The following is a 27,333-nucleotide window of genomic DNA, read 5'->3' on the forward strand; positions in this document are numbered from 1 at the left end:
ATAAGCAGAAGCCGTCAACCTTGCTATTAGAGGGACCACCGTTGGCAAAAACACCCAGAGACTGCATTCCAGAAGAAAGCTGAAAAGCGATCCTTGTGCAGTGATTTAAAACAATGGCATCTCCTCCCCCCACTTCGAAATCACCTGTTTTAATAAAGAAGGCCCACTGCGCCTAGCAAACTATTTAATTATCTTTGGGGGGGGGTGAGAGAGGAATCAAAACAATAGTTTTTTGGGGGAAATATGACTAAGCCCTGATTAAAATGTCTATCCTCATCACATGCAGATAAAAGATACTGTACCTTTTTTTTAAAAAAAATGCATATTGAGGAGCAGCAAGCAAACAGTATCATGGCAGGGAACACCTGACATTTCTGGCAACGTGGGGGGAAAATTATAGAGAGGGAGTCTGAAAGAGAAGCGGAGGTTTTTGCTGTTTCCCCTTTGCAAGGCAATAGAGAAAGGACTGTTTTTCTATTCAAGCTGCCACCCAATGCTCATTAATCACCGCCAAAGTACTTCAACGGGTTCCAGGTTTAAGACAAAGCTGTTTCCAACCAAACCGTTGGCTGGAGATTTCACGTTGCAAGCCAGTTGCCATCTTGGAAACCAAGGCCTTGTGTGACAATTAACATTTTGGCCACAATGCTTCATCCCACAGTTGGGCTGTTTGTTTACTATCAGGAGGGGGGGGGGAGACAAGGAAAATGTAAAACCTTGCTATGATCGTATTTCTATATGTTACATATCCTTCAGAACTGTGGCCTGGAAGTGTTTAAGCATGCTGGTACTATCAACATTTTACCTTAAGTTGCCACATATTTGTGATTGTTATTATTGATGGCTCCAGAGCAAACTGGTGTATGCAGCAGCCAAATCGCTTGCTCACAACTTCAATGCCATTAGCTCAGAAAGCAGAATTTTTGCTCACATGACTCCACAGCTTAGAGGGAGCATTGGTGGGGAATCAAACCCAGTTCTCCGAGATTAGAGTCCATGCACTTAACCACTGCACTTAACCACTGCACCACGCAATCAGCCACTACACCATATGAAAAATATGCTGCATTCTGATATCTCAAGGCACTGGTGAATGAATTGAATATGATTATTTGCCATATTAATGAATGCACATGTGCCATTACTTACCAACAGCTGGAATGTAATTTGTTTTTTAATGCAGTGTTTCTTTGTTCTTTGGGCGTTACCCACCGTGTTCCCTGTTTTTGGTTTTGTTTTTTTGGGTGGGGGGGGGGGGGGGGGGCTTCGCTGAAGTAAGCGGGAAATGGGTGGGATCCAACCAGGTTTTCCACTGTCAAAATAGGGAGGAGGGGCTACCATACGAACATCAAAAAATTATGTTGGGGAAAATGGGAGCTATACAGATAAAAATCATGTGGAATAGGGGTTGTAGTAAGGTGGGGAATTGGGTGAGTTTCAGCAAAAAAGAGCTGTCTGGTTCTAACCCAGTGTATTATCGACAATATAATTTAACAGCCCATAGGCCATCCACTGTAAAACAAAATTTAAAATTGAGAATTAAGAGTTGAAACACAGTTAAAATATGGTATGGCAGAAATTTGCCACGTCCACAATACAATTCTTACAGAGGCTATTAAAGTCTTAGTTTTGAGGCGTCAGGAAATGGTCGAAAACTTTGATAACCATTTTCTAAGATTTTTTTCTCTGACTATTGCTTACTTTGGGCAGCTAAAAAAGGTGTGGCATAAGAAATCCACCACTGCCAAAGGACAGTAACAAAGACGCTGATATCTTTAGGAAACGGCCCTTCATCTGGGCAGTTGGAAGTGCATTGCAGTGTGCGACCACATATGACCGCCTCAATTTTGGAACCACCAGTATGTTAAAATAACAAGGTCGATCAAATTGGGTTTGATACTTGATTCCCAGATGAAGAGGAGAACATTTCCCTCTGGTGTCTTTTCGGAACAAGATTTTTTCATATTTTGTCACTTGCCTCTCTTACAATGTGGTTAGCTGAAAAACAGGCACAACAGTGATGCCTAAGGGCATATTAAAAGCATCACAAGGATTACAGCACCACCTAATAACACCACCAGCTCAAGTGCTGGCATCCAAAAAGACCAATCTGGAAAGGATGCACAGATGTTAAAAAGTCTGATCTAGGTAAACACAGAAATGCAGACATTCATATCAATCACACAAGTTAACATTTGACCTCGGTTGCACCAGATGGCCTCCCCTCTCTTGACCCAGTCACATCCTGCTTCCCTACCACCTGCCTTTTCTAGGAAGCAGCACCAAGCAAAAGGTCAAGAAGATGACTTCTTCCATCCCAGGGCTCATGAGGTGGGGCAGCAGCCTGGGTCCAAAGTTCTGGGTGGGGTGCACTGCCACTAACTGACCCCCCATTTCCCCTGCCACCCGTCTGCACACCTTTCCCCATCTGTTTGCTTGAATTCCTCTGCCACCCATGTTCCTTCCTGCCCAGCATCATTAGGAATGACACATGGGTGGTGTACAACATTGGTGCTCTTGGTGGCCATGGCAGCAACACTCTCAGCTAAGTGCAATGAACTGTGCATTTAGGGACAGAGTGTGCGGGTGGCAACTGTGCAGGCAACTGTGCATGTGCGGTAGGAAGGCTTGTAAGTGGGAGAAGGATGCACAGGCAGGTCAGGAACATGCAAGGGGGTGGGAAAGGGAGGCATGAGGTTCATTTTGGTAGGCAGTGAAAAAGGCAAACTGTATGTTACGGATTATTAAGAAAGGGACTGAGAATAAAGCAGCCAATACGATAATGCCCCTGTATTCATCTATGGTGCGGCATCATTTGGAGATTATTAGGGGGCTGGAGCACCTTCCCTATGAGGAAAGGCTGAAGAGTCTGGGACTTTTCAATTTAGAAGAGAGATGACTGGGGGGGGGACACATCACAGAGGTTTATACAATTATGCATGGGGTGGAGAGAGTTGACCAAGTGAAATTTTTTGTCTCCCTCTTCCCAAAATGCTAGAACTCGAGGGCATCCAGTGAAGCTGATGGGCAGTAGGTTCAGGACGGACAAAAGGAAATACTTCTTTACACAGAGAGTGATTAAAATGTGGAATTTCCTGCCAGAAGATGTGGTGATGGCCACAGGAATAAACATCTTTAAAGGGGGATCGGAGAGATTCATGGAGGATAAGTCTATCAGCGTCTACTAGCCATGGTGACTGAGGGGAACCTCCACATTCAGAGACACTAAACCTCTGAATCCCAGAGCCAGGGGGCAACATCAGGGGAAGGTCTTGGCCTCTGTGCCCTGTTGTTGTCCCTCCATATGAACTGCTGGCCACGGTGCGACGTGGGATGCTGCGCCAGATGGACCAGCAGGGCTCTTCTTATGTTACGATCAGATGGGAGGCCCTTGGCACTATCTGCTTGGGGCTGCCTAAAACCTGCCCCCAGGTCCCAGCTGCCAGGAAGGTATACATAGTATCAAAAAGCAACGTAATATCAATGGCTGAGCCCTTGGAAGAGTTACGCACTGAGGATAACAGCTGGCCCTGGGGGGCAGCAGACCAGGTGGCAGGCCGTCCCTTTCGCCGAGCATCACCATCAGTGAGCACAACCTAGTTTGGGGATCGGCAAGAAAAGTGGGCTGTGTTCAGCCCCATTCGAAAGGTGGTGTAATATGACGGATAACAGAGCAAGCCGTGGGCCCAGAAATCCCAAGGTTCAATCTTGCTTCTGCCATGAACTGCCTGTGGCAAGACGGCTGGTGCAGAAATGGGCCTTCCCACCACCACGTCCTGACCCATCCACCCCCTCCCTCTTGCTTTCTGTGTCTCGTGTACATTTGTGCTCCACTCTTCCACGAAGGGCCTCAGGGCAGTCTGCCGATGGTTCTCCCGCCCCCATTTGGTCCTCACTGGTGGTCCTGTGCAGCAGAGTGACTAAACTCCAAAGTCAGCTCCGTGTCTAAGTCGAGATCTGAACCTGGGCCTCCCAGATCCTAATCCCAACAATCTTATCAGTACACCGCACGAGCTCTCTAGTTTGGAAAGTGTTCTGCCCCCCCACCCCACACACAGGCACTGCCTTCACTGAATGTTCGCTACTGGTTTTAATTTGATGCCGTTTTCATGGCTAAAACTCTGTATAGATGGAGCTTTAGAATGCAGATCCCATGTCCTTTAGTTTTTAATGCTGTTGGATGTCTTTTAACTGGTCTTTGTTGGCTTTTATACAATTTTTACTTGGGAACCAATCAAAGATGCTCTGGGGAGAGAGCTGGACAGGGCCATAGCCAGAAATGTTGGGGGTGGGTGGGGATGGGGCAGGGGCAGAGCTTAATTAGACCAATCAGGTTACCATGCTGTCACTGAGGCAGCAATTCATTCGCCTTGGTGCTCAAATCCAGCGGGAGGAGGCTGCCTCGGGTAAAACGGAGGCGAGGGGTGCAGCGGAGTAGAAAGGAGGGCGGGACGATGAAAAGAGTGGCAGCTGGGGAAAGGATCATCATGACACCGGAGACACTGACACCAGAGAGGCACACACCAACCCAGTCACCTTATACACTCTGCTGAGCCTGGAGAGAGGAAATGGGGGGGGGACTCAGGTTGGCAGCTAAGAAGCAAGCTCTCAGCATGCCTAGCCTCGGCCACCCAGATCGCAGAGAGGCCTGCCTGCCCTTTAGCTACTTCCTCCCCTTCCTGTCCCTACTTCTGGCATGGCGCTCAATCAGCCGTCCTTCCTGCAACGCAGCTGCTGACCTTGCCTCACCCTCCGCCTGCTCTCTGAACAAGTCTCAGGCAGCAGTAAGGTGCCTCTGAACAAGTCTCCGCCTCCAAATGCCCTGGCTGGGCATAACACAGCCAGCTGGCTCCACACGTGGGAAAAGAGGAGAAAGGCCTGCTCCTGCGGCTTCCCCACTCACAGGCTTGCTTGGTGTTACCTGCAGAGCACCTACACCCTGAGCCTTGCTAGGGAAAACCCAGGATCTTCATCCGCTAGTCCCACCACTGGCCAAACACCTTCCGATGCGCTCACCAACCGACCCTTCAGTCCCCACTGCCTGGGGTCTGTCCAGGAAAAGGTTAACAATTCAGTTGCACTTCTTGCTGCCAGTTGCAGGCCTGTAGCTACAGCCGGGCGACAGGGGCAGGGGCCGACGAGTGAGGGGGCATGCCCCCAAAACGCTCCGCCGCAGCCACAGGCCTGGAGCTGGATACAAAACACATTCATGCATTCTCATTTTGAGTGCGAGCACAGCACACATATGGGCATGCAGCCTCTGACACACCACCCTACAGGGCTCCTGGGGAGGGGCAAGGCTGTGAAATCCTCATGCCAAAGAGAGGATTTGACACTATCCGTGGATCATGAAATCTTTAATGCCATAAAATAAGCCAGGCATGCAGAACACACACACACACCGCCACCAAAACACACATACGCACAGGCTCCCTGGATAACAAAAGGATCTCCGTCTGGCATCATTCATTGTCTTGTAGACAATGGTGAGACAAATCTACGGAATAATGAGCTTCTTTTCAGAGAGCTGACAGATCTGCTCCATCTCAAACCTAATCTATGGGACCTAATGTTCTTGCGGTAAAGGCAGCCGAGATGTTCATCGTCGTCGGCTCGCGCTCCTTTTGTTTTAAAGTCAACAGCTCCCCAGGGGCACAAGAAGAACAGAGAAAGAAGTAACTCGCGAGGGTGCTGGAAACCAGGGCACAGTATAGCAGATCACTGTAATCTGGCGCCTGGCCATCCAGCCACTTGGTGTCAGGAGCCTGAACTGGGGTATTGCGGACAGGGGGAGGACATTCCCCAGGAGGGGCTGCAGTTCAGGAGTACGGCACCTGCTTTGTATGCAGAAGGTCCATGCTTCAATTCCCAGCAACTCTAGTTCAAAGATAACAGGGGAACAGGAAAACCTCTCTCGGCTTTGGACCCCTGAGAACTGCTGCCTGTCGGAGTACACAGTTCCACGCTCAATGGAGGCGTAATCAGACTTGTCGTATCAGCTTAAAATGACACCAGGGTTTGAACTGGGGAGACAGGGACTCTGGGAGAGCTGCTAGCCTAGTGAGCTCTGGGAACATGGACTCCTCAAGTGTCAAGGGAAAAAGGCCTGTACAAATAAGGTCCCTGTGATTAGCAGCCGGTGTGAGGCCCCTAGACTCGCCAGGCCTGGAATAAGCAATAAAGATCAGTCTCAATTGTATTTTGGGTATGGCCCCTACATCTTTCATTTTCTCCTCCTGGCAGTCTATATTTCCCCATAGCAGCACACCCTCTGGTAGTGTGTGCATTAGTAATCCCTGAAAACACCCCTTTGTGGTGAAGGAAAGAGATCACTGATGGACCTTGGTCTGCTCTAGCAAGGCTGTTATGTTAATACCATGTTTTATTATAATGCCAGCAATACCATTTATTTATTTACTTATATTATTATACCCTGCCTTTCTCTCCAATGAAGACCCAAAGCATCTTTCTCTTCTCCTCCATTTTATCTTCTAAACAATTCTGTGAGATAGGTTAAGCTTAAAGCGTGCCGTGGGTCACCCAGAAAGCTTCCATGGCAGAGCAGGGATTCAGACCCGTGTCTCCCAGATCCTAGTCTGACATTCTAGCCATGCTACCACACTGGCTCATGTGTGCACATGAAGCACAGTGAAAACAAATACATAAACAAGATCCATTCCCCATACAGCTTTCAATTTAAATTTTGGTCATACTCTGAATATTCCCCATTTCTTTTTTTCATGTCACAACTAGCCATTTCAGTGGGTTGGGAATCTTACAAACTTCTTACCTTGTATGACTATTCCTCTTTTTCAGTCCTGAATGGATGCCCCCACCCCCAGCTGCCAGTGTCTATTCATATGTGGAAGAATCACATGGGAGGTCCTATCAGGGGTCACATGGCCAACAGGATGTCATGATGCTACCCTGGATCAACAGACTTGGCTGCGTAATGATAGCAACTGTGAGAAAGGGCAGTTTGAATGAGCACACATTTTTGTGTGGCATGCTGAAAAGTCATCCAAAAAAAGGCGCTTTTCAGCATTGCTGAAAAACATTTGCCAAAAAGAGGGGGGGGAAGCAAATTGTTTGGCCATAGTAATTATAACTTGTCCAGAAAACTGTCAGAGGGCTTTTGTGTCCAGTGACTGCAAAGAAAAAGAAACATCTTGCCATTGAAATGGCTCCATTGCCCAGCCAAAGTATTTTTTCTGGAAGCAAGTCCAATCCACATCCCTGTGGGGACCATTAACATATTGTCCTGAAACAAGCTGTTTATTAACTTCACCACAAAAGCTGCCGAGGTATTAAAAAGCTCATTCATTTAGCACAAACTTTTGACAGAATATTTGCACTCCTTAATTTGACACTTTTAAAAAATACAGATGCAGTCCTGGGTCCAGTTGCCCACGCTGTAGTCCTACTGAAATCAACGGTTTGGAAAGAATGAAGATTAAGCATATTTCAAACTAAAAATACTGTTAACTTGGCCAGCTTACTCTTGGTTCTATTACTTTAAATTCCTTTAAAAATATGTGAATACGAATAGAAAGGTTCTAAAAACACAGGGCAGGATGCAGCCAAATGTGGGTCTTTTCTATATCCCACCAATCTCCATAGGAGAATTAATCAGGTAGCTCAATCTCACCCATTAAAATAATTTGCTGATGTGTGTGTGTGTTATCATTACAGCCTCTACTACTGAACTTCATTAAGTGCAGTGAAATGCGGGCTACCTAAAGACAAGGCCGAGATACCACCCCCACCCCATAATGCAGAAAAATGACTCTGAAAATTAAAGGGGGGAAAAGAAAAAAGAAAAACAACTTGAAATAGCCTAAGGAGGGTTGAGCATGGTCCAGGAGGTAAAAAATGTTGAAGGTAAGGGAGAGTCAGATAAGGAAAACAAACAGAGGGAGATGGGGAAATTGACCTACGCAGCCTCCCAGCAATGTTCCCTCTAAGCTGTGGAGTTTTGTGAGCAAAAATTCTGCTTTGTGAGCTACTGGCATTAGAGTTGTGAGCAAGCGATTTGGCTACTGCGTAAATTAGTTTGCTCTAAAGCCATCCTTCCTGAGCTAAGACAAAAATCTGTGAGCTGGAGGCTAAAAAACTGTGAGCTAGCTCACACTAACTCAGCTTAGAGGGAACACTGCCTCCCAGTACCTTATAATACCCCTGGAGGATTTGAGCCATGGAAGGGATTTCCCAGTTTGTTCTCCCCGACCTCCTCCAAACTGTCCTGAGCCCCGAGTTTACTGTTTATTCCGTACTATCAATGTACGTGGGTGCAAACAATCCTTTGCACCTTACAATCTGAACATTAAAAAAAAATATCAACCCGATATAAGCATTTAGTTAATTAATCTGCCTTTTAACCAACTGACTACGTTGAAAGAAGCTTGCATATCACCAAAACCTATACACAAAAAGCATTTTCTGAGAGAGCGAAAGAATGGCAAGATCATTTCCAATCTGAGAAATTAAAACCAGTGATCCCGCAGAATCAAAACAGCCTAATAAATAAATAAACAAGCCAACCAACAAATCCCAGTCCGGCAATCAACCAACTATGGCTTTAGTTGCTGATTAATCGACCAATTAAACTGATTAAAGATTGCGGCCGTTATCTACCTCTCGGAAAGGGGCTCCAGACTTATTATTAACAGATAATTTACAGGCCCTTCCTCCCGCGGAAGGAACAACACGCTATAAATGCCACATTCGTTTTAATAATACACGTTACACTCTGTGCCCAACATCTGCAGAAAGGTAAAACAGACTCTTCCTCTGAGTGCCCCCCCACACCCCCCCGCTTTCTTCTTCTTGACACGTCCCTCTTTCTCATCCACGCCTGGGCTTATTGTTTCTTAAATGACGGAAGGTTTAATCAAGAACGCAAGCAATTCATCAATCGCAACGAGGCTGCCTGCGTGGGCCTGACAGCCCCCACATGGTTTCATACAGTGGAAAAACCTGGCCACCTGTCAGCCGCCAACCTTTTACATCGGGATATACAAACCCACTCCCCGATCAATCCTCCAGACCTTCCCATCCGTCCCCTCCCTCCGCCTGATTATATCCACCTTTATTTTTGGCACCATCCCCCCCCCCCCCCCCCTGGCGGGGACAGACGGGGAGAGACTAGGCAAGGAACGGCTGTTTATGCGCCATCGTAAAAATTTATGCACCCTTAAAGTGACTTATTCCCCCTTCTGTTTGACTCCCATTATTATAAATAATCTCCCCTGCTCTTCATTCAGGATTCTGCTTTGCTTTTATATTTTATCATCTGTTGTTCCTGGGTGAGAAGCGGCTGGGCTTCCCTCTGCCAACACTCTCAGCCAGCCTGACTGACCCTGCAGTTCCGTCAGGCCAAAATGATACTATGCAAGGCGGCCTGAAATAGTCTGGAAGCTGACTTTAATTAAGTTGAAGGCCACAATGTGCAGTGTTTCATGCGCCTGTGTGTGGAGGAGCGGGTAGGTGGCCAGTTCTCATCTCTCAATCTGTCACATTCCACTGTGTCCAACAGAACCTAAGACAGGAGCAGGCTTGGTTTTTACGGGCTGGTGTTGGGGGCACATTTAACTGCTGCCTCAGTCCACCCCGTCATCTTCTCCTACATTTATTTTAAAACATTTCTATCCTATGTTTCTACTCACAAGTTGGTATACAAAGTGATTTATCATAATCTTTTTAAAGTCCAATTTAAAAAAAAATACACAGAAATTTGCCCTGACCTGGATAGCCCAGGCAAGCCCGATCTCGTCAGACCTCAGAAGCCAAGCAGAGCCAACCCTGGCAAGTACTGGGATGAGACACCTCCAAAGAAGACCAGGGCCAGGAGGCAGAGGCAGGCTATCAAGCCACTTCTCTGAACGTCCTCCACGCCCCAGTAGGAGTCGCCAGAGGTTGCCATGACTTCCAGGCATGCGCGCACACACACACAAAAATGCAAAAATACTAAAAAAAAAACCCCTTTAAATCAGCCCCAACACTGTCAACAGAAATCCACAAGCAGAAGGGGAATTATAGGACCTGAGTGCCTTAAAAAAAGTCTTTAACAGACACTGAAAGGAAACTGAGACTTGACAGATGAACCTGGGAGGACATTCTGCAGTCCTCGGTGCCACAGCCAAGCAGGCCATGTCTCTGACAGCCATCTACCCCACTTACGAAAGTGGACATTCCTGCAGCAGAGCCCCACATACAGATTAGCATAGGAACAAACAATGCATGAATGTACTGCACTTAGGAAACAATTGTGTCGTGGGGACCAGACTCATGAGTGTCTCTCAGCTTCTGCAGAGTTCCTCCCCCCTGCAGCCATTCCCGCGAAGGAGAAGTTATAGAATTCACTACTCCAAGATGTGGTGGTGGCTGGTTTGTCTTTAAACAGACAAATTCCTGGTAGAAAGCAAGGCTGCCAGCTGACCAGGAAAGGCCTGATGTGACCTGCAGGCTGCACCTGAGATTTTCATAACACCTTGCAGACGAAGTTTATCAAGGAGTGGGAAGGAGCTTCCTGACTTGCTAACCTCTGAAGACAAAGCATAGGAGCAAGGTCTCTGCAAAGACCTGGCGACCTCAGAGCAGAGATCTACCAATGAGCCTTGATAGCTAAATGATCTGTGGCAGAATCTCTCTAAATGCCATATGCTGGGGGCAGCCAGCATCATCATGGAGCCAGAAGAGTCCAGTGGCTGAGTGCACTGAGAACCTTGGTTCAAATCCTGCCTTTGCCACAAAGTCATTAGGTGGCCTTCAGCCAGCTCTCGACCTCAGTTCCTCATCTGCAACACAGGAATAGCAATCCCAACATATCATATATATGGCTGTTGCAAAAACTGCTAATATATGCAAAGTGCTTTAAATGTCAGAAGTGCTATATAAGTGTTAAGGAGTATTAATATTAAACTTCTGAGCATTCTGGATGCATTTGGCTGTCCACTGACGGAAACAGAATGCTGGGCTAGATGGTCCTTTAGTATGATCCAACAGGTTATTCTCATCAGTGCGGTTAGGTTCTCTCTCAAGCAAGTCCAGGCAGAAAAGTTATTTGAAACTACCGCTCTGAGTAAAAACTCACAACTTTCCTTTCACCTCCACCCACCCCATCTAGGATCACTGCCAGGGCAGCGTTTCTGCTTTCCCATTTCCAAACCCATTAGACCACCAGAGTAACAAGGAAAAACTAACAGTGACATGAATTATGCCACTGTTCTACTCTGGCTATTTAGAAACCTACGGCGGCAGTTTTAGCAAGATATTACTGTTTGAACGGCCCTTTCATTAAGGTACATGAGTTAACGCCATGTTCCTCTGATATAAGTGTCACTCACCATTAATAAAAAAAAGGAAAGGGGGGGTGGGAGAAAAGAAGCCAGCCAACAAGCTCTTTTCCACTTCCCGCTCAGCAAGCCACCAGATGTACCCTGCCAGAATTCACCGCTCGAACACTTGGGAAATCCTAGTTCCTCTTGGCAATGCCCCCTTTGCATAAAATAACACTGTTAAAAAATAATCAGATCAAGGTCCATATAAGCGGCGCTCCACTCTTAACAGAAGCCGGGCAACTGTTTAACTAGAAAGAATGATAGCCACTGCCTGTCAGTCCTAGGTAAGATTAGGAATTCAGTGGTAGATTGCCGCTGCACATGGAAGTTCTATCATGGCTAATACGTCCTCAAAAGCCTCACTCCCCAGTAATGACATTATAAGCACTTTGCTACAAGATCAGATCTAAAACACCCACTTTTTCCACCTTTGCAATGACAGCCAACCAAATACCTCTGGGAGCATCTGGTATTTAGGGATATGCCTGCCTGCATACATGGAGCTTCCATGGAGCTATCACAACCAACGCACAGTGACAGGCCTATCACAAACACATATAAATTGCCCACTGAACATCACCAAATAGTCATCCAAACAGTTTCCAGCAGTGGCCAGCCAGATGCATCAAGGAAATCCAAAAGCAGGGTGAGAGGGTAACAGCCCGGTGTTTGTCCCCAGAAATCTGGCATTCAGAGGTAGCCAGCCTCTAAAAACAGAGGTTCTATTTAGCTATCATGGCTAATTGCCTACCTGAGAATTTGCCTAACCTATTTTTTAAAAAGTCCCCTAAACAGCCGGTGATCACCAAATCTTGGGCATACCATTTCATAAGACAGTTCATTGACAGGAGATCTTGCCTGAAAGATAAGGCCCCCATCAGTTCTGTTTGCAAAGTCTAAATGCTCTGAAAATCTAGTTAAAAACCCAGGAGGACATCTGCTTAAAAGACACACAGCAGCTGAGACCATTTACAGGGCCTACAGCAAATACTGTCACACCGTCACTCTTATTTCTCTTCCCCCTACCTTGTGAAAAATAATTTAAAAAACCACCTTTTTTCCCCCAGAGAAAGAAATCTTCCTCTTGCACATTAACATAATTCACCATGCTCTGTGGAAATTCAGCACTGAAAGCAACATGCGTGACAGAGGCTGGACGAGGCCAAAGGGTCTTGAGGTGCTCAAGAGAAAGGTGGCTATATAAATATGTTAAGTAAGGCCATTCTATTCCCAAAGAATCACTAGCCAGACACCCCTGAATGACTCACAAGGCAGAATATGATGGAGAAAGTGATCCTCACCTGTCTCCCCCCAGAATATGATAATCTGAAATACGTTACCTCTGAATACAGAAACTCTATTTTCTTCTCTTATAATGGCTAACAGGGCTGACCCAAGATACTTCACAGCTCCGATTGGCCAGGCTGCACAGACTGTTGTGACCAAGGATTTCTTACACTGCCAGAGAAATGCTTTGGTGCAATTCTCCAATGGCAACGAATTCCCAGAGGAAGCCTAAATAGAAAGTCTCCACATGGCTGGAGCCTCCAGGTGACTGTAACAGCTGCTAGTCCTGACAGCTGCAACAGTCAGACAGAGATTGGTGTCCTACCCCTGCCTCTCACTGCCACTTCTATAGTCAGAATTTTTGAGGGACTGTCTGGACACACATGGAGCTATCAATATGGATCCGGTATCCTAATATGGGAGCTCAGACGGGCACACATGCTCTCCTCACCCCGTCCTCACAACAGCATGTAAAGTAGTTCAGGATAAATGAACCAACACTTAATTTGATAAAGTTTAAGAAGTACCTAGTACTGGCTAGTTATCCCAGTTCCACTGCACCCTTTGGTCAGAAAAGGTTTGCTTCTAACCAAACAGAATACTGTCTGCATGCTTTTCAGTGTATCTTTCCAAATAAGAAGGCTTCAAATGTATTCATTTTTAAATGAAAGCTGAAATTAGGAAAGTTGAATACCCCTGAACGGAGCAAGGCCCCCTATCGGACCCCTGGTGGTGAATATGAGCCAACAGCTCATCCACTTGCTCATTCACCCACCAGCAGTTCAGGGATTCTACCTGTAGCCACAGAGAAAGAAAAAGATTATCACTCTGCAGTGCTGTGCTGCTGACATTGATCTCTGCAGCTGGGGGGGGGGGGGGCCCCTTGGGGGGGGGGGGGGGATCCATGTGATGGTGAGTGAACAAGTGGGCCAGCAGCAGCCCGGAAAGAGGGCAAAAAGAAGACCCTCTCGTCGTCAGAAACAACAGCTGCTGCAGTCTTATCTGATGCTCTTCTTTTTTTTTTTTCTACCAGTAGAATTGCCATAGTGCCAAAGAGTATGCAAGCGGACCAGTAGCAGCAGAGTGAGCAAGCAACTGGAATGGAACCCTCCTACTGGCTGTAGGTTCCATTAAAACCAGTAACTACCACAGTCAATCAGAGACTGCTCACCACATGGAGGCTCCTTTGAGGATTCCTGTGTGAACCATGTCTCATGGCCACTCTCTATATCGTCTGCATCAGGGTAACAGGTTATGGGGTTCACCTTTCCCATCATACTTTTAAATGTGTACCCCTAAAGTTAGAGCTGCTATTGCCAGACAAGCTGGTCCTTAGAGTTAAGCCTATACGCAACAAGCAACTCCAGTAACCAATGCAGTCTGTGTCTTACCCGATATGGCATATAAATTAGAGTGCTGGTACTCGAAGTCCGGCCGCGTGCCATGCCCTTTCCCTCGAAAGCTGGCAGGAAGTGTCAGGGATATATGCCTAATGAGGAAAGAGAAGAGATAACATTAGCAGAGAGCTACAAAGAGAAACCGCCAGCAATATAATCAGGAGGGAGCAACAGGAGCCCTAGATGCAACCTGGATACTGGCATAGAATAAGCATTAAAAGATCAACTATTATACTAGAACTATGAAGCTGCCTTATGTGAAGTCAGACTTTTAGTCCATCCAGCCCAGCATGTTCTATTCTGTTTACTGTTGACTCTTCAAGGCCTTTCCCAACCCCCTTCTTTAATATTCCTTTGACTATACCTTTGGCATTATACTGATCTAAGGCTCATCTTACATAATACGCTGACATTATTTTAATATTGCTATGTATCTCTCCCCCCCCCCCCCGATGGTAGAAGAAAACACAGACACCATTTTGCACAGGAGGCTTAGTGAAGGCAGCTGGTCAGGCAGAATGAGAATGTGAGGCTCTGTAATGATCCTGTGCCTGCAGCCTGACACAATAGATAACTTTGGATTTCAGCAGAAGCATCCTAAAAGATCCTCAGACACCCTAACCCCACCCTGATGGCAGTTCACAACAGCTGGGGGATAGAGTTGGGAGTCTGGCTTCTATGTAGAAATTACTTGGGACAGCGTTACACATTGCCATTCTCTTATTTTTTTACCTTTGGATAAATTCCTTCCTGTTAAGGGGAAGACAGGAAGCATAATCAAAGTTGGGTGTGTTCTGAAATGGTACTATGAAAGAACAAAACAACCAGACTCAGTAAATGTGAGCATCCTGTGATTCCTGTGCTTTTGTTTGTTTGCTTTTTGAATCAAGTTCCTAGCTAGGGATGGTCACGAACCATATTTCTGCAGTTCAGTGTATGGCTGAACCACAAGCCGAACCATGAACTGATACGCCGGCTTGTGAGACGAATCGGTTTGTTTTGGTTTGTGAGCCATTTAAAGCTTAAACCTCTGCTTTCTGCTCCGCACAGCTTTTCACAGGGAGCAGAAAGCAGGGGTTTAAATAGCTCCGAGCCATTTAAACCAAACAGCTGTTTTCTGTGAAGACATGAACCACCACAAACTGCATCAAAATTTGTGGAAGTTCATGGCAGTTCTTCAGTTCATGAACATCGCTTTGCAAACCATGAACTAGACAACGTTCATGACGAACTTCAGACTGTCAGACAGTTTGTGCCCATCCCTTTTCCTAGCCCCTTAGGCTGCAGGGGCAGACTGGAATATTGGTAAAGTCTGATGAAATCACAGAAGCTGGGAAACAGGAAAGGTAAACCAAAGAACAGGGTGAAGAGTGTGGGGTTTTAGTGCTCAGAATATTTCTGAATCTTCCTTTGATTATGGTAGAAATAAGCAAAATGTTTATACATGTGCTTGACATATAATTTACAGACCAATCCTATGCATGATTACAAGCCATCAAGTTTACCAGTCACTTGGTTTCCAGCAGGGCTTCCCCCCAAGAAAGCCTTTACATGTTTGCAATTTTACAGTTGTTCTTTATACCCAAACCAAAGAGTAAATAACTTTGCTCTGGAAGCCTCACTGCCAAGGCCCTGTTTCTGGCAGTGACAGTCGTCACTTTCTATGCCAATGCAAATTAAAACTTAATTTGAAGAGCGAAGAAGAAGGAGGAGATTGGATTTATACTCTGCCCTTCACTCGGAGTCTCAGAGCGGCTTACAAACTCCTTTCCCTTCCCCTCCCCACAACAGACACCCTGTGAGGTAGGTGGGGCTGAGAGAGCTCTTTCCAGAACTATCTTTGAGAGAACAGCTCTGACAGAACTATAGTTTGCCCAAGGTCATCCAGCAGCTGTGTGTGGAGGAGTGGGGAATCAAACACGGTTCTCCCAGACTACAGTCTGCGCACTTAATCACTATACCAAACTGGTGGAAAGAGGCAACACAAGGAAATATGAACTGTGAAGTATATTGATCCAAGGTGACATTCCTTAATGGTCAGACCCATCATCTTACACATGAAGCTGCCTTATGCTGAATCAGATCCTTGGTCCATCAAGATCAGTATTTTATACTCAGACTTGCAATGGCTCTCCAAGGTCTCAGGTGGAGATCTTTCACATCCCCTACTAACCGATCCCTATAGCTGGAGATGCCCAAGATTGAATTGGGACCTTCTTTCTGTATATGTCAAGAAGAAGCTCTACCACTGAGCCATGGCCCCTCGCAATCTTGAATGAAGCCAGAAGCCGGTGTCAACCAGTGCAGATGATACATCAAGAGGCAAAGCGAGTGAGAGGAGGCTGGGCCAGCAAAAGCACGGAGGCGGGGCGACGCAGCAGGCCGGAGCCTACTGGACAGAGGCCGGCAGCAAGCACGCGCAGACGTGCACTCGGTCCAAGCCTGAAGGAGTTGCAACAGCCAGGAAGTTACAACAACAATCAAAGACCAGCGCCAGGAGGACGTCGTCGGACGAGCTCCCGCAGACAACAACGACTCGCTACAAGGGTGCCTGGTAGGCTAGTCACTCTCCCCCTTGTATGTATGTGGCTCTAGATTAGGATTGGCTTGTGTTGTGTGTAATGGAGAACCGCTCAGAGCCCTCAGGGGGTGAGCGGTATACAAATAGAATGTAATAAATAAATAAATAAATAAATGAGAGTATAAAATGTTCACTAAGGAGATGAACAGGCTTATTTTTGCACTAGCTGACACTCGTCTTCAAGGAGAGCCCCATTCAGAGCATTGTATGGTTGCCAAGCCTAGAGATAAGAAAAGCATAAATCAGCATGGTAAGATCTCTGCCATCCAGAGAATGGCAGAGACTGTACAGTCCTCCAGAAGCTGAAGTCACTGCAAGTAGCTCCTTGAATACTAGCACCTTCCAAAGGAGGTGGGAGCGTCACTCCACCAGCAGTAAAGTTAATGTAAACACCCTTTTTTTAAAGAAAAAAAATGGGGCTGCAGCTGGGTTGCAGAGCACCTGCTTTGCAAAGAGAAGACTGCAGGTTATTTCTGGTATTTACAGATAAAGAATCTCAGGTGTTTGGGGGGGGGTTGAGCCCCCGGAGGGGATTTTTTATTATTTTTTTTCCAACTACAAAAACTATCACAGAAAAAGGGAAGGGGGACTACATATACGGGACAAAGTATAGAAACCCACTACTGACTAAAAACCCAAGAGAGGAGATCCTCACTAGCTTCATTACATCAAGTCTTCATTTCATTTAGATCAATATAAACTGAGTCAGACATTTAAGTACTTTTTCCTTTTCATTAACTCTTAAAACTTAACTGTCTAAGAACAGTAACCCCCCGTCATCCCCATTCTCAGTTCTCAAAGGCACAATTCAGAGTCTTTCAGCCTTTACTTCTCTTTTCCTCGTCTCTTCCGCAGCTTATAAGGACTTTTTGGGGCAGCTGCCCCTTGCTCCGTCAGAGAGTCCTCTCCGGAAGAACCTGAGTCCAGCTCGCCACTAGACTTGCTGTCCTCTTCTTTTTTTCCCGTCCTCTGGTCTTCCCAGCTGAACCCTTAGAAATTCTTGAGCTTTCAGGTGTTTGGAAGGACTTTCCTCTGCCAAAGACCCAGAAGAGCCGTTGCCAGGCAGAGTGGACAACAACTAACTCGATGGACTAATGGTCTGACTTAAAATCACTCAGCTTCGTATTTACAAACACACTGGGCTTAGTCTGCTGGCAGAAGGTCCCAGGTTCACTCCTTGGCATCTCCAGGTAGGGGTATCAAGCAGCAGGTGTTGAGAATGGCTGGCATCTGCGATCCCAGAGAAACTTTCAGAATACACAGTAGTGGGGTAGATAGACCAAGGGTCTGACTCAGGATAAAAGTCACTTCTCATGAGCAGCAGCCAACAGCTCAGCCATGGACAGCCACATCTTTTACATTCGGAAGGCATCCGGCTACTCTCAAGTAGCGAATACTGAGAAAGTCGTCACACTGCCTGATGACTGGAGCAACCACAAAAGTCACAGCTCTACGGACCAATTGTCTGATGTGCTACAAGGCAGCCACCAATGTATGGCCATAAGCCGCTTTGATGACTTTTTGGAAAAGCTGAAAAGTGATACAACAAACAGAAGCACACCCACATAACTCTGCCAGCAACCAGAAAATCAAAAAGTGATCCCAGGTTCCGTAACGTGCGGGCCAGGGAAATCAAATAAAATTCTAAGCCCGGAGGGTGTCCCACCAGCACCTTCTCCAGCTCATTCTGGGTTCAGCTTCAACTTTTTCAACCTCATCCGTTTGACTGCAGCAGGTATGAACTTCTACCTGATAGCCGATGGCAAAAATGCATTTTCCTGATGATTATAAAACACCTTGTCATCTTGCACTGTAGACAGGAAATCAGATATGTGGAATGTTTTCCCCACCCACCCACACAGACCCCATCGCTGGGGAAAAGAAACAGCCCAATTTATAAAATCCCCGAGTTCCTAAACACATATCGTTAAAATCGTGAGCAGCTTGGCGGCATATGGCAAATCAATTACTAGCTTCAATTCTGAAACACACACACATAGGGGGAAAAAATCCCGAACAAAGCCGGGCTGGGAGGAGGGAGAAGAGGATCAGCAATCGTGTTGCAGGAACAATCAAGGAACAATGGCTGAGTCGAGATTAACGGCGGCCACTGGAGTTTTGAATACAATTAATCATCATTCCAGGCAACGGGAAGCCATATTGACACGGGCGCTACATTTGAATATTTAATTAGGGTGAAGTTCTTTATCAAATTATCACAGGCGGGGGGGGGAGGAGAGAAAGAGGAGGAGGTCTGGAACAATTCAAAACCAAATTTTCTCATTTCAAACTGCTGCTGAACAGCCCAATTTAAATGCTCACGCGCGCCCCCCCTTCTTTCCACTAATTTTGATGCCGCAGGAGGCATTCAACAAAACTGAGTTGGGGGAGGGAATCGTTTCAGTTGATCAGAAATGCATTGTGGGTGGGCGGGTGGAGGTCTTCGCTGATCCTAAATGAGGGAGCAGAAGGCCCAAACAAAGGCAATTTAAATTATTTATATAGATAGGGTTTACTAAGCTGGGGCCACACAAATCACAGGATACTCTGTCCAGAGACGCTCACACAACTGTACCCTCTGAATGCACCCAGCTGAGCCTGGGAGGGTGTGGATGATGCAATATTTTCATTAAATCCATAATAGTTTAAGTAAGATATGCATGCCCCTGCCTTTCCACTTTGCCTGTCCAGCAACCTCTGATGCTCAGGCCTAATCTCGACCTGACCTAAGAATGAATCTAGTCCTTACTGGCAGGGGATGGCAGGAAGAAAAGAGGGAGCTGGCAACTGAATGGAAATCAAGTACTGTCAGGACCTCCTCTGCCCAGCCCCATGACTCTGACTCCGAGTTCTCGGGAGAAGAGACCGAGCAGGACCTGAGGGATCAGGAAGGGCCCAGCACTGCAGAGGTGTCTGCTGCCAATGCTCCAGCACAGCCAGAGCCCCCCCCCCCCCCCCCCCCAAACAGCCTACAAGGAGACCCTGTCACCAGCCCCTGAAATAATTACCAGGCTTCTGCTGGGCAGGATGTCAACCTAGGCCCATAATCCCTCAAGGGATGCTCTCACTCTGCAGAAGGTCCAGGTCGAGGAGGAGGAGATTAGATTTATACCCCGCCCTTCACTTACAATCTCCTTTCCTTTCCCTTCCCCACAACAGACACCCTGTGAGGTAGGTGGGGCTGAGAGACCTCTTTTGAGGACTGCCCTTGAGATAACAGCTCTGAAAGAACTTACGACTGACCCAAAGTCACGCCTGCAGCTGCATGTGGAGAGTCAAACCTGGTTCTCCCAGATTAGAGTCTACGCTTCTAACCACTACACCAAACTGGAGGCAAAGTGCTCAACTGGCTACATGCAACCCCATCCCAGAGCCAGGCAGTGCAGACAGTCATTCTTCACAGAATCCCGGCCAAAGCACAGGCACTGCTCCCAAGGAGACCTGACTGGGCCAGCCTGCAGAGCATAGGACAAGTGCATGATTGTGTGAACCAATCTTATGATCCAACCATTTCTTGCTTTCTACTGGTAGCAGCTGGTAGAGGCTGCGACAGAACCTGAAAACGTCTGGTGGCCTGGGGAGGCCGAACACTCTTCCATTACTGAAATGCAAAGGCCTGTTCAGAAGTTCTCAACTTCTCGTATGCAGTACATGAGAAGAAAGCAGGGTGGGGAAATCTGTTTTAATGAGGAATGAAGCAGTTGCAGCCTCTCTGGAGCCATAATTAGAACAAACTAATTGAAGTAGTGTTTTGACACACTTTCCAAACACACGGGCGACACATGACAGATTTGCAACTTTGCCTGCCGTACAGCAAGGGCACCACGTGTGAGGAAAGGAAACCGCTCGGCGCGCAGCACCCATTTGCATTCTTCACGTGCCAGCGATGTGCTGTTCACCATCATTCCAGCCTCAGCTCTGAAAAGCTGCCAGTGAAAGATATGAACGGTAATTGTGAGGACTTCGGGAGAATCTCTAATGTGAGTTTGGGGGAGGGGGCACTCATTAATATAAGCTAATGCCTTTTTTTTTTTTGCTTCAGCACAAGAAGCCGACACAAGAACAATTTCCTGCTGGTATTAAAAATTACAGAACTGAAATGGGGTCACTGAAGTCTAGGCAGCATTACTTCAGGACTGAGCATCCGTGCCAGGAAAAGGCCCACTTTCCCAATGCCTCTCCCACCCTGCACCAAAAGACAAGCTCTGCCCACTCACAATGGATGTCCTGGCCATTTGGGAAGCAAGCTCCACCCACTCATCTGCCCTCTGCTCTGGAGGAAGAACCAGCTTCCTGGGTTTTCCTTTTCTCACGGAAAGCAAGTGGGCTGGTAAAGTGGTCCCCAGCCTTTTTTGTTATGGTGGCCCATAAATTCACTTGGTACGATGACCCATCCAGGGCTGGCTGAAGGTTTTTGGGTGCCTGAGGTAAACGATGACATTGGCACCCATCTATTCCTGCATTGTACTTTCTATAGTAAAGGTAAAAGTTCCCTTGCTTGAAAGCCAGTCGAGTTCGACTCTAGGGTTGCAGTGCTCATCTCCGTTTCAAAGCCGAAGAGCCAGCGCTGTCCAAAGACGTTTCCATGGTCATGTGACCAGCATGACTAAACACCAAGGCACACGGAATGCTGTTACCTTCCCACTGTAGTGGTACCTATTTATCTACTTGCAATTTCTTGCTTTCGAACTGCTAAGTTGGCAGGAGCTGGAACTAGAGACGGGAGCTCACTCTGTCATGCGGCAACTTGGGGTCTCGGACTGCTGAACTACTGACCTTCCACAGCCTGCAGTTCAGCGTCTTAACCACTTGAGCCACCGCAGCTCCTACTTTCTATAGTGCTAACCAACAAACAACAAACAGCACACGAAGGGTGCAGCTGCCCCTACCATGAGCCCCAAGCAAGTGGGAGTTCATCTCTGGTCAAGAGAACCACCATTAGGGAGGGATGGCCTGCAAACCCACCTTTGGAGGTTTCGCAACCCACTTCTGGGTCCCAACCCACAGGTTGAGAAATACTGGGCTGGAAGACTGGTTGGGAAAGGAGAGGATAGTGCTTTCTATCTGGAGATGTAAAGAGACTGCTGAGCCGTGAAAGAAAAGCCATGGAAGAGGGGGAGCAGTTCGGAGTAAACAAACAGCAGGGAAATTTAAACAGGTCTTAATGCCACAACATTTCCATGAGATGCAAAACCATTTACAACTCTAGGGGAGGGGCTGTGGCTTAGTAGAAGATCCTCTGCTTTGCATGCCATCTCGAGTTAAAAGGTTCAAGCAGTTGGTGATGTGAAGGGCTTCTGCCTGAGACTCTGGAGAACTGCTGCCAGTCTGAGTAGAAAATACAGACCTTTGGTCTGACTCAGCATGAGGCAGCTTCACGTGTGTTCCTTACACAATGAAAGAAAGCTGGGCACCAAACTACATGCAATCCACACCCTGCACAAACTCACTGCCCTCACAAATGCATTGCCCTCACTTTTAAAGCCCTCCACAGACTCTCTCAGTCTGCCTTGTTCTTCTTGCCCATATTTCCCATGGGGCCCCCTGATTCTACTGCCACATCAGGGAAAAGAGAACTGCAAACTTGTTTTGGACACATTCTCGAGGCTAGATCCTATGACACCCTTTTGCCAAATCTTCCAACAGAGAAAGGTGTCCTGTGACAGAGAAAAAGACAATTCTCAGATTTCAACTGCAAGTGAAAGGGACTGCATGTGGGACATCTCACATGAAAAACATGTGCCACGCCACAAAGCTAGGAACTCTTCACCTCATATTGCTTCACATGCAAAAGGCCCCAGGTTCAATCTCTGGCACCTCTTTTTAAAAGGACCCCAGGTTGCAGGTATTTGAAGAGATCTTTCTCTGCCCAAGACCTTGGAAAGTTGCTGCTAATCATACTGAGCTAGAAAGACCAACTGTACCTTATAGAGAGCCAGTTTGGTGTAGTGGTTAAGTGCACGAACTATAATCTGGGAGAACCGGGTTTGATTCTCCACTCCTCCACTTGCACCTGCTGATGTGACCTTGGGTCAGTCACAAGCTCTGACACAGCTGTTCCTGAAAGAGCAGTTTGTGTCAGAGTTCTCTCAGCCCCACCCACCTCACAGGGTGTCTGTTGTGGGGAGGGGAAGGGAAAGGAGTTTGTAAGGCGCTCTGAGACTCCAAGTGAAGGGCGGGGTATAAATCCAATCTCTTCTCTTCTTCTTCTTATATCACCAGTGACTGAGACTGCTATTGGCAATTCCTCTGCCCCCCCCCCACACTCCCCACGAATTTGCTGAGACTACGATTGAGACCTCAGTCTCGGTGTTGTCAGGGCTGTACATGAAAGATGATCAGAACTGTATATGAGAAATCAGATCACAGATATATGATTTAAATGTCCCCTTTTTCCCCTCTATGATTGACTGATATGAACAACAGTCTACAACAAATGTACAACGGGACTGTAACAGAAGCAATTCTGAAGAAGATATAGAAATTGAGTCTTAACGAGCCAGCAGACCGTCAATTGTTATACTTTACTAACTGGTGCAAAATCAGGGAAAATATTTTTTATTAGTTAAAATTCCAATAGGCAAAACGTCCCTGAGGAGGATTAGTACCAGGTAGAACTGTTTGTTGACTGACACATTTATGGGTGTTACTATGAACTAGATGTTCCCTCAGATTCTCAGTACTCCCTAAAAGCAATCATAGGTTTTTTATCACATTCTCTAGCAAATATCAATTTTTACAGATACCCTTTTTTAGACCCACACATATTATTATAAGACAGAATACATATAATCCAATCACAAGCAGTTTCCCCCTTGTTCATTAGTAGTCTCTTCCTATCTGATACCAAGGCTTTTTGATAAGCAGACTGGAGTACGTGATTTGGATAACCCCTACTAGCTAAATTGTGCTTCGTGGAAGCTTCCCTTTTGAAGTCATAAATATGTGAGCAATTTCTTCTAAGCCGTAAGAACGGGCTGAATGGTAAACTATTCCTCATGTGTTTAGGGTGATGACTATCTCAAAAGGGAGTTTCTATCTGTTGGTTTTTTAATGAAAATTTGTATAAATTATATCATGTTCCCTTATGCTCATGACATCTAAAAAATTAATTTTGTCATCCACATGGAGGACAAGTTCAATATTTTCATCCTGTACATCCAGCTAAACAAGAAATTCCAACAAACTTCTGTGGTCACCTTTCCGGCTTAATCTTATCTCTTATTTACTTGGAGTTTCTTTTCCTCATGCAATCTCAAGGACAGAATAAGCTCTAGCAGTTTTGTAGGTAATTCATTTTTTACGACCTGGATTTTGACCTTTAATATAATTATTTATATAGTTTTAACTATACTACTATTTATGTACACTCAGTGGCGTAATTGTATGTTATATAATACAAATTCCCCATACGAAGCCTGTTGGCGAAACATGTAGGGAATTATTTGGGCATTTTCACTGAGTAATAAAATATATTTTGACCTGATTTTGAACCACTGGCCTTGGCCTTATTTTTTATCTCCTTATTTTTTATCTCTTTTCTTCTTGATACTTTACTAATTGTCATACTTCACTGAATCATGCACTGAATTTTTATACCTTTATGGTCATATCTCACTGTATCATGCACTGTATATAGGGACTGTTTTCACTAATTGCACTGTATACACTAACATTTGGGCTGATTTCGCACTAGAGCTGCCTCGCGGTTGCGCCGCCGTTTGCCCCGACACTATTTGTCAATTTCACACCCGAAGCTGTGGGGCTGCATTTGACCCGTGGCTTCGCCCGATTTCCTCCGCCGTTTCGTGATCCTCAAAAAACAGGATCACGAAACTGTGGGGGAAATCGGGCGAAGCCGCGAGTCAAAATGCAGCCCCGCAGCTTTGGGTGTAACATTGACAAATAGTGTCAGGGCAAACGGCGGCGCAACTGCAAGGCAGCTCTAGTGCGAAATCAGCCTTGGCTTGAACACAGTTAAATATATCTGCCTTCCTCTCCCCTTTCCGTGTGGCCTCAGTTACTCAGTACCTTTTGTGGTTTCCTACAGAGGTCTCTGCTCTCTTTTTTGCTCTTCTTCCTTTTGGTTTGGAGACACCCTTCCCAAGCGGCCTTCAATCTGATCACAAGCAACGGCCGAGTTTAGTTGCCAAACCTTTAAGGCGGCTGTAGAGCACCCAAAACCACTAGAACTAGAAACTTGATTCTTCCTTGCAAAAGCAAAGCCAACAACCCATGTATTAAATTAAAACCATATTTCCTGCCAAGGACTACTGCAAGGTATTCCTCCAGATGTCAGCAGATGCCGACCGTTGCGCAGTCTGTAAATGTTTAAACTCTCACCAATGCCCAGTAAAATATAAAACCAAGCTGCTCTCGAGTTCCTCTATTTCTCCCTTGGTTCCTATATGGAAATCTCAGAGCCAAGAGCCCTCCCCTTTCGCCTAATCGCCCTCATCTGCAGCTGAAACACAGCAAGCTGGAATGGCGCTCTGCATTTCCTCCCCCCCCCCCCAAGATGCAAACGGTACAGATAAGACCAACTTTATAGAACAAAGCCCTTTCTGCAGACAGGCTCTGGGCCACGAGGCCTAAGTGGAATCCTTAAGGTAGGCAGGCAGGCAGGCTGGCTGGGGAAGGTCCAAGCAGAACCCCCGGCACTTGACCTGGTACAACTTTCCACCCACCTTGCTAACACTGGGTTGGCCCCAAAGAGCTGCCAATGGGCAAGAGCCACCGAGGCCACCCCACAAACGCTTGCAAGAGAGCCCAAATGCCAATGATGAAGGCTGTGAGCTGACCTCCTGGGGAAAGGGGATTTCAGAGATGTGGTGCCACAATCAAAAAGACCCCATTCCCTGGGTCACCGACTGCCTCGCTTCAAGTTGTGATGAACTCCAAGGGAACACTCAGTTTGATATAGGAGCAGGCAGTGCTTCACATACCCGGGGACCTAGAGCATTTGGAGACTATTCATAGCATTGACAGGCCATGGTGACTATTGGTGCTGTTTTCTGGCAACCAGTAGCTTTCCCCCCAATTCAGTGGAGCAGAAGGTGCACTTCAGAAGACCCCAGCAGCTGTCATCTTGATATGCAGGGAGTGCACCAGTTGAAAATTGCTCCCCTCCCCATCTGAGTATGACACTGGTTCATCAAGGCCAGTACTGTCTACGCAGACTGTCAGGGGCTTGCCGAGGTCTCAGGCAGAGGTCTTTCCCATTACCTCCTACCAGACCCTTTTAATAGGAGATGCCAGGGACTGAACCAAGCAAAGTAACTGCTTTACCACTGAGCCATAGCAGGCCCTCCCCCTGAAAGCCTGTTGCCTCACACTCTCTGGAGGGAGGACGTAACATGTACTTCAGCGATCCTCTCATTTTAATCTGTTTCTCTCTCAAGGTGATGTTAAGTCCCAGAGAGCTATTTTGGTGTAGTGGTTAGGAGTGTGGACTCTCATCTGGGAGAACTGAGTCTGATTCCTCATTCCTCCATGTGCAGCTGCTGGTGTGACCTTGGGTCAGTCACAAGTTGTTTCAGAGCTGTTCTCTCAGCCCCACCTACCTCACAGGGTGCCAGTTGTGGGGTGGGGAATGGAAAGGAGATTGTAAGCCGCTCTGAGACTTCTTCGGGTAGTGAAGGGCGGGGTATAAATCCAATCTCTTCTTCTCTCTCTCAGAACCTCTCAGCTCCATCTCTGCAGAAGTTCTACCGCTCAGCATCATCTGAGTAAGAGAAGCTGGCAGTTTGCTCCCCTACTCCTTCCCCCCACCCCAGAGTAAACCATTAACCTTCCCGTCAAGAGCCCTGTCCTGCAAATCACTGAGTCCTTCCCTCAGAGTCATCTGGCACCCTGCTCAGCACCAAAGGATCGGAGGTTGGGGAGGGAGAAGACTGTGCATCGACATTCAGAAGCCGAGACTGAAATCCCCAGGTCTCGGTAAGAAGGAGATTAAACGCAGATGACACATCTTTTGCAATCTGAGTGCGTTCAATTTCCCAAAGTATCTGTCACAGGCTGATAACATCCACGCCAAAGGAAAAAGAGAGAGAAAGTTAAGCACAATTATGTCTGTTGCGGTGGAAAAAAACACACACACTTCAGTAAATCCAGAAGTGACATTTTGCTTGAAGATGACAAATTGCTGGGAGACCTTTTGAGCGATTGTGGAGGAATCTCCCGTGACACCTCAGGAAGGAATTCCGAGCGCATCGGCAAACCAAAGTAAATAACACAGTATGGCACATGTTGTCTCCAAGGCCTGGTCTCCGCACGCAGCAGGAAGCGGCAGTGGCTGACTCTTCAGGGGATCAGATCGCAGGTGGAATACACCATTTTTAAGTTGTCCCCCAGGACAAAAATTTAATCTGGCAATGGCAATCTGAAGTCCACCCCACCACCTCATTATACTACATGCAGAATAGACACTTAAAACAGAAGTGCTGTGAAATAAATACTGCTGTGAACTCATGAGGAAAAGCTTTGCCACTGAAGTTAAAGAAGGGACAGCTACAGGGGAACATTTGTCAAAAAATTATGACTACCATAAGGACAGGAGGAGGAAGAAGAGGAGGAGGAGGAAGAAGAGTTGTTTTTTATGCCCTGCTTTTCTCTACCTTGGCCCCGGTCACACGGGAGGTTTTGGGCCGGAAGAGGGACGGATCGGGGGCGCAGCAAACGGGCGCAAGCACACCGCAACATCTGGGAATCGGCGTGCACCCGTCCCCGA

The 27,333-nt window shown here is 46.7% G+C and overlaps 1 protein-coding gene across 1 annotated transcript in view; it reads right to left on the reverse strand.

Annotated features, from left to right (window-relative positions):
* Positions 1 to 27,333, reverse strand: part of MVB12B (multivesicular body subunit 12B) — a 135,911-nt gene that overhangs the window by 63,939 nt on the left and 44,639 nt on the right. Inside the window, exon 7 of the mRNA XM_015426063.1 lies at positions 14,018 to 14,115. Coding sequence (XP_015281549.1) covers positions 14,018 to 14,115 — 98 coding nt within the window. The remainder of the gene's footprint in view (positions 1 to 14,017; positions 14,116 to 27,333) is intronic.

This window comes from Gekko japonicus, unplaced genomic scaffold (assembly GCF_001447785.1).
Source record: "Gekko japonicus isolate JY-2015 unplaced genomic scaffold, Gekko_japonicus_V1.1 scaffold22, whole genome shotgun sequence".
In the NCBI taxonomy this organism is placed as follows: domain Eukaryota; kingdom Metazoa; phylum Chordata; class Lepidosauria; order Squamata; family Gekkonidae; genus Gekko; species Gekko japonicus.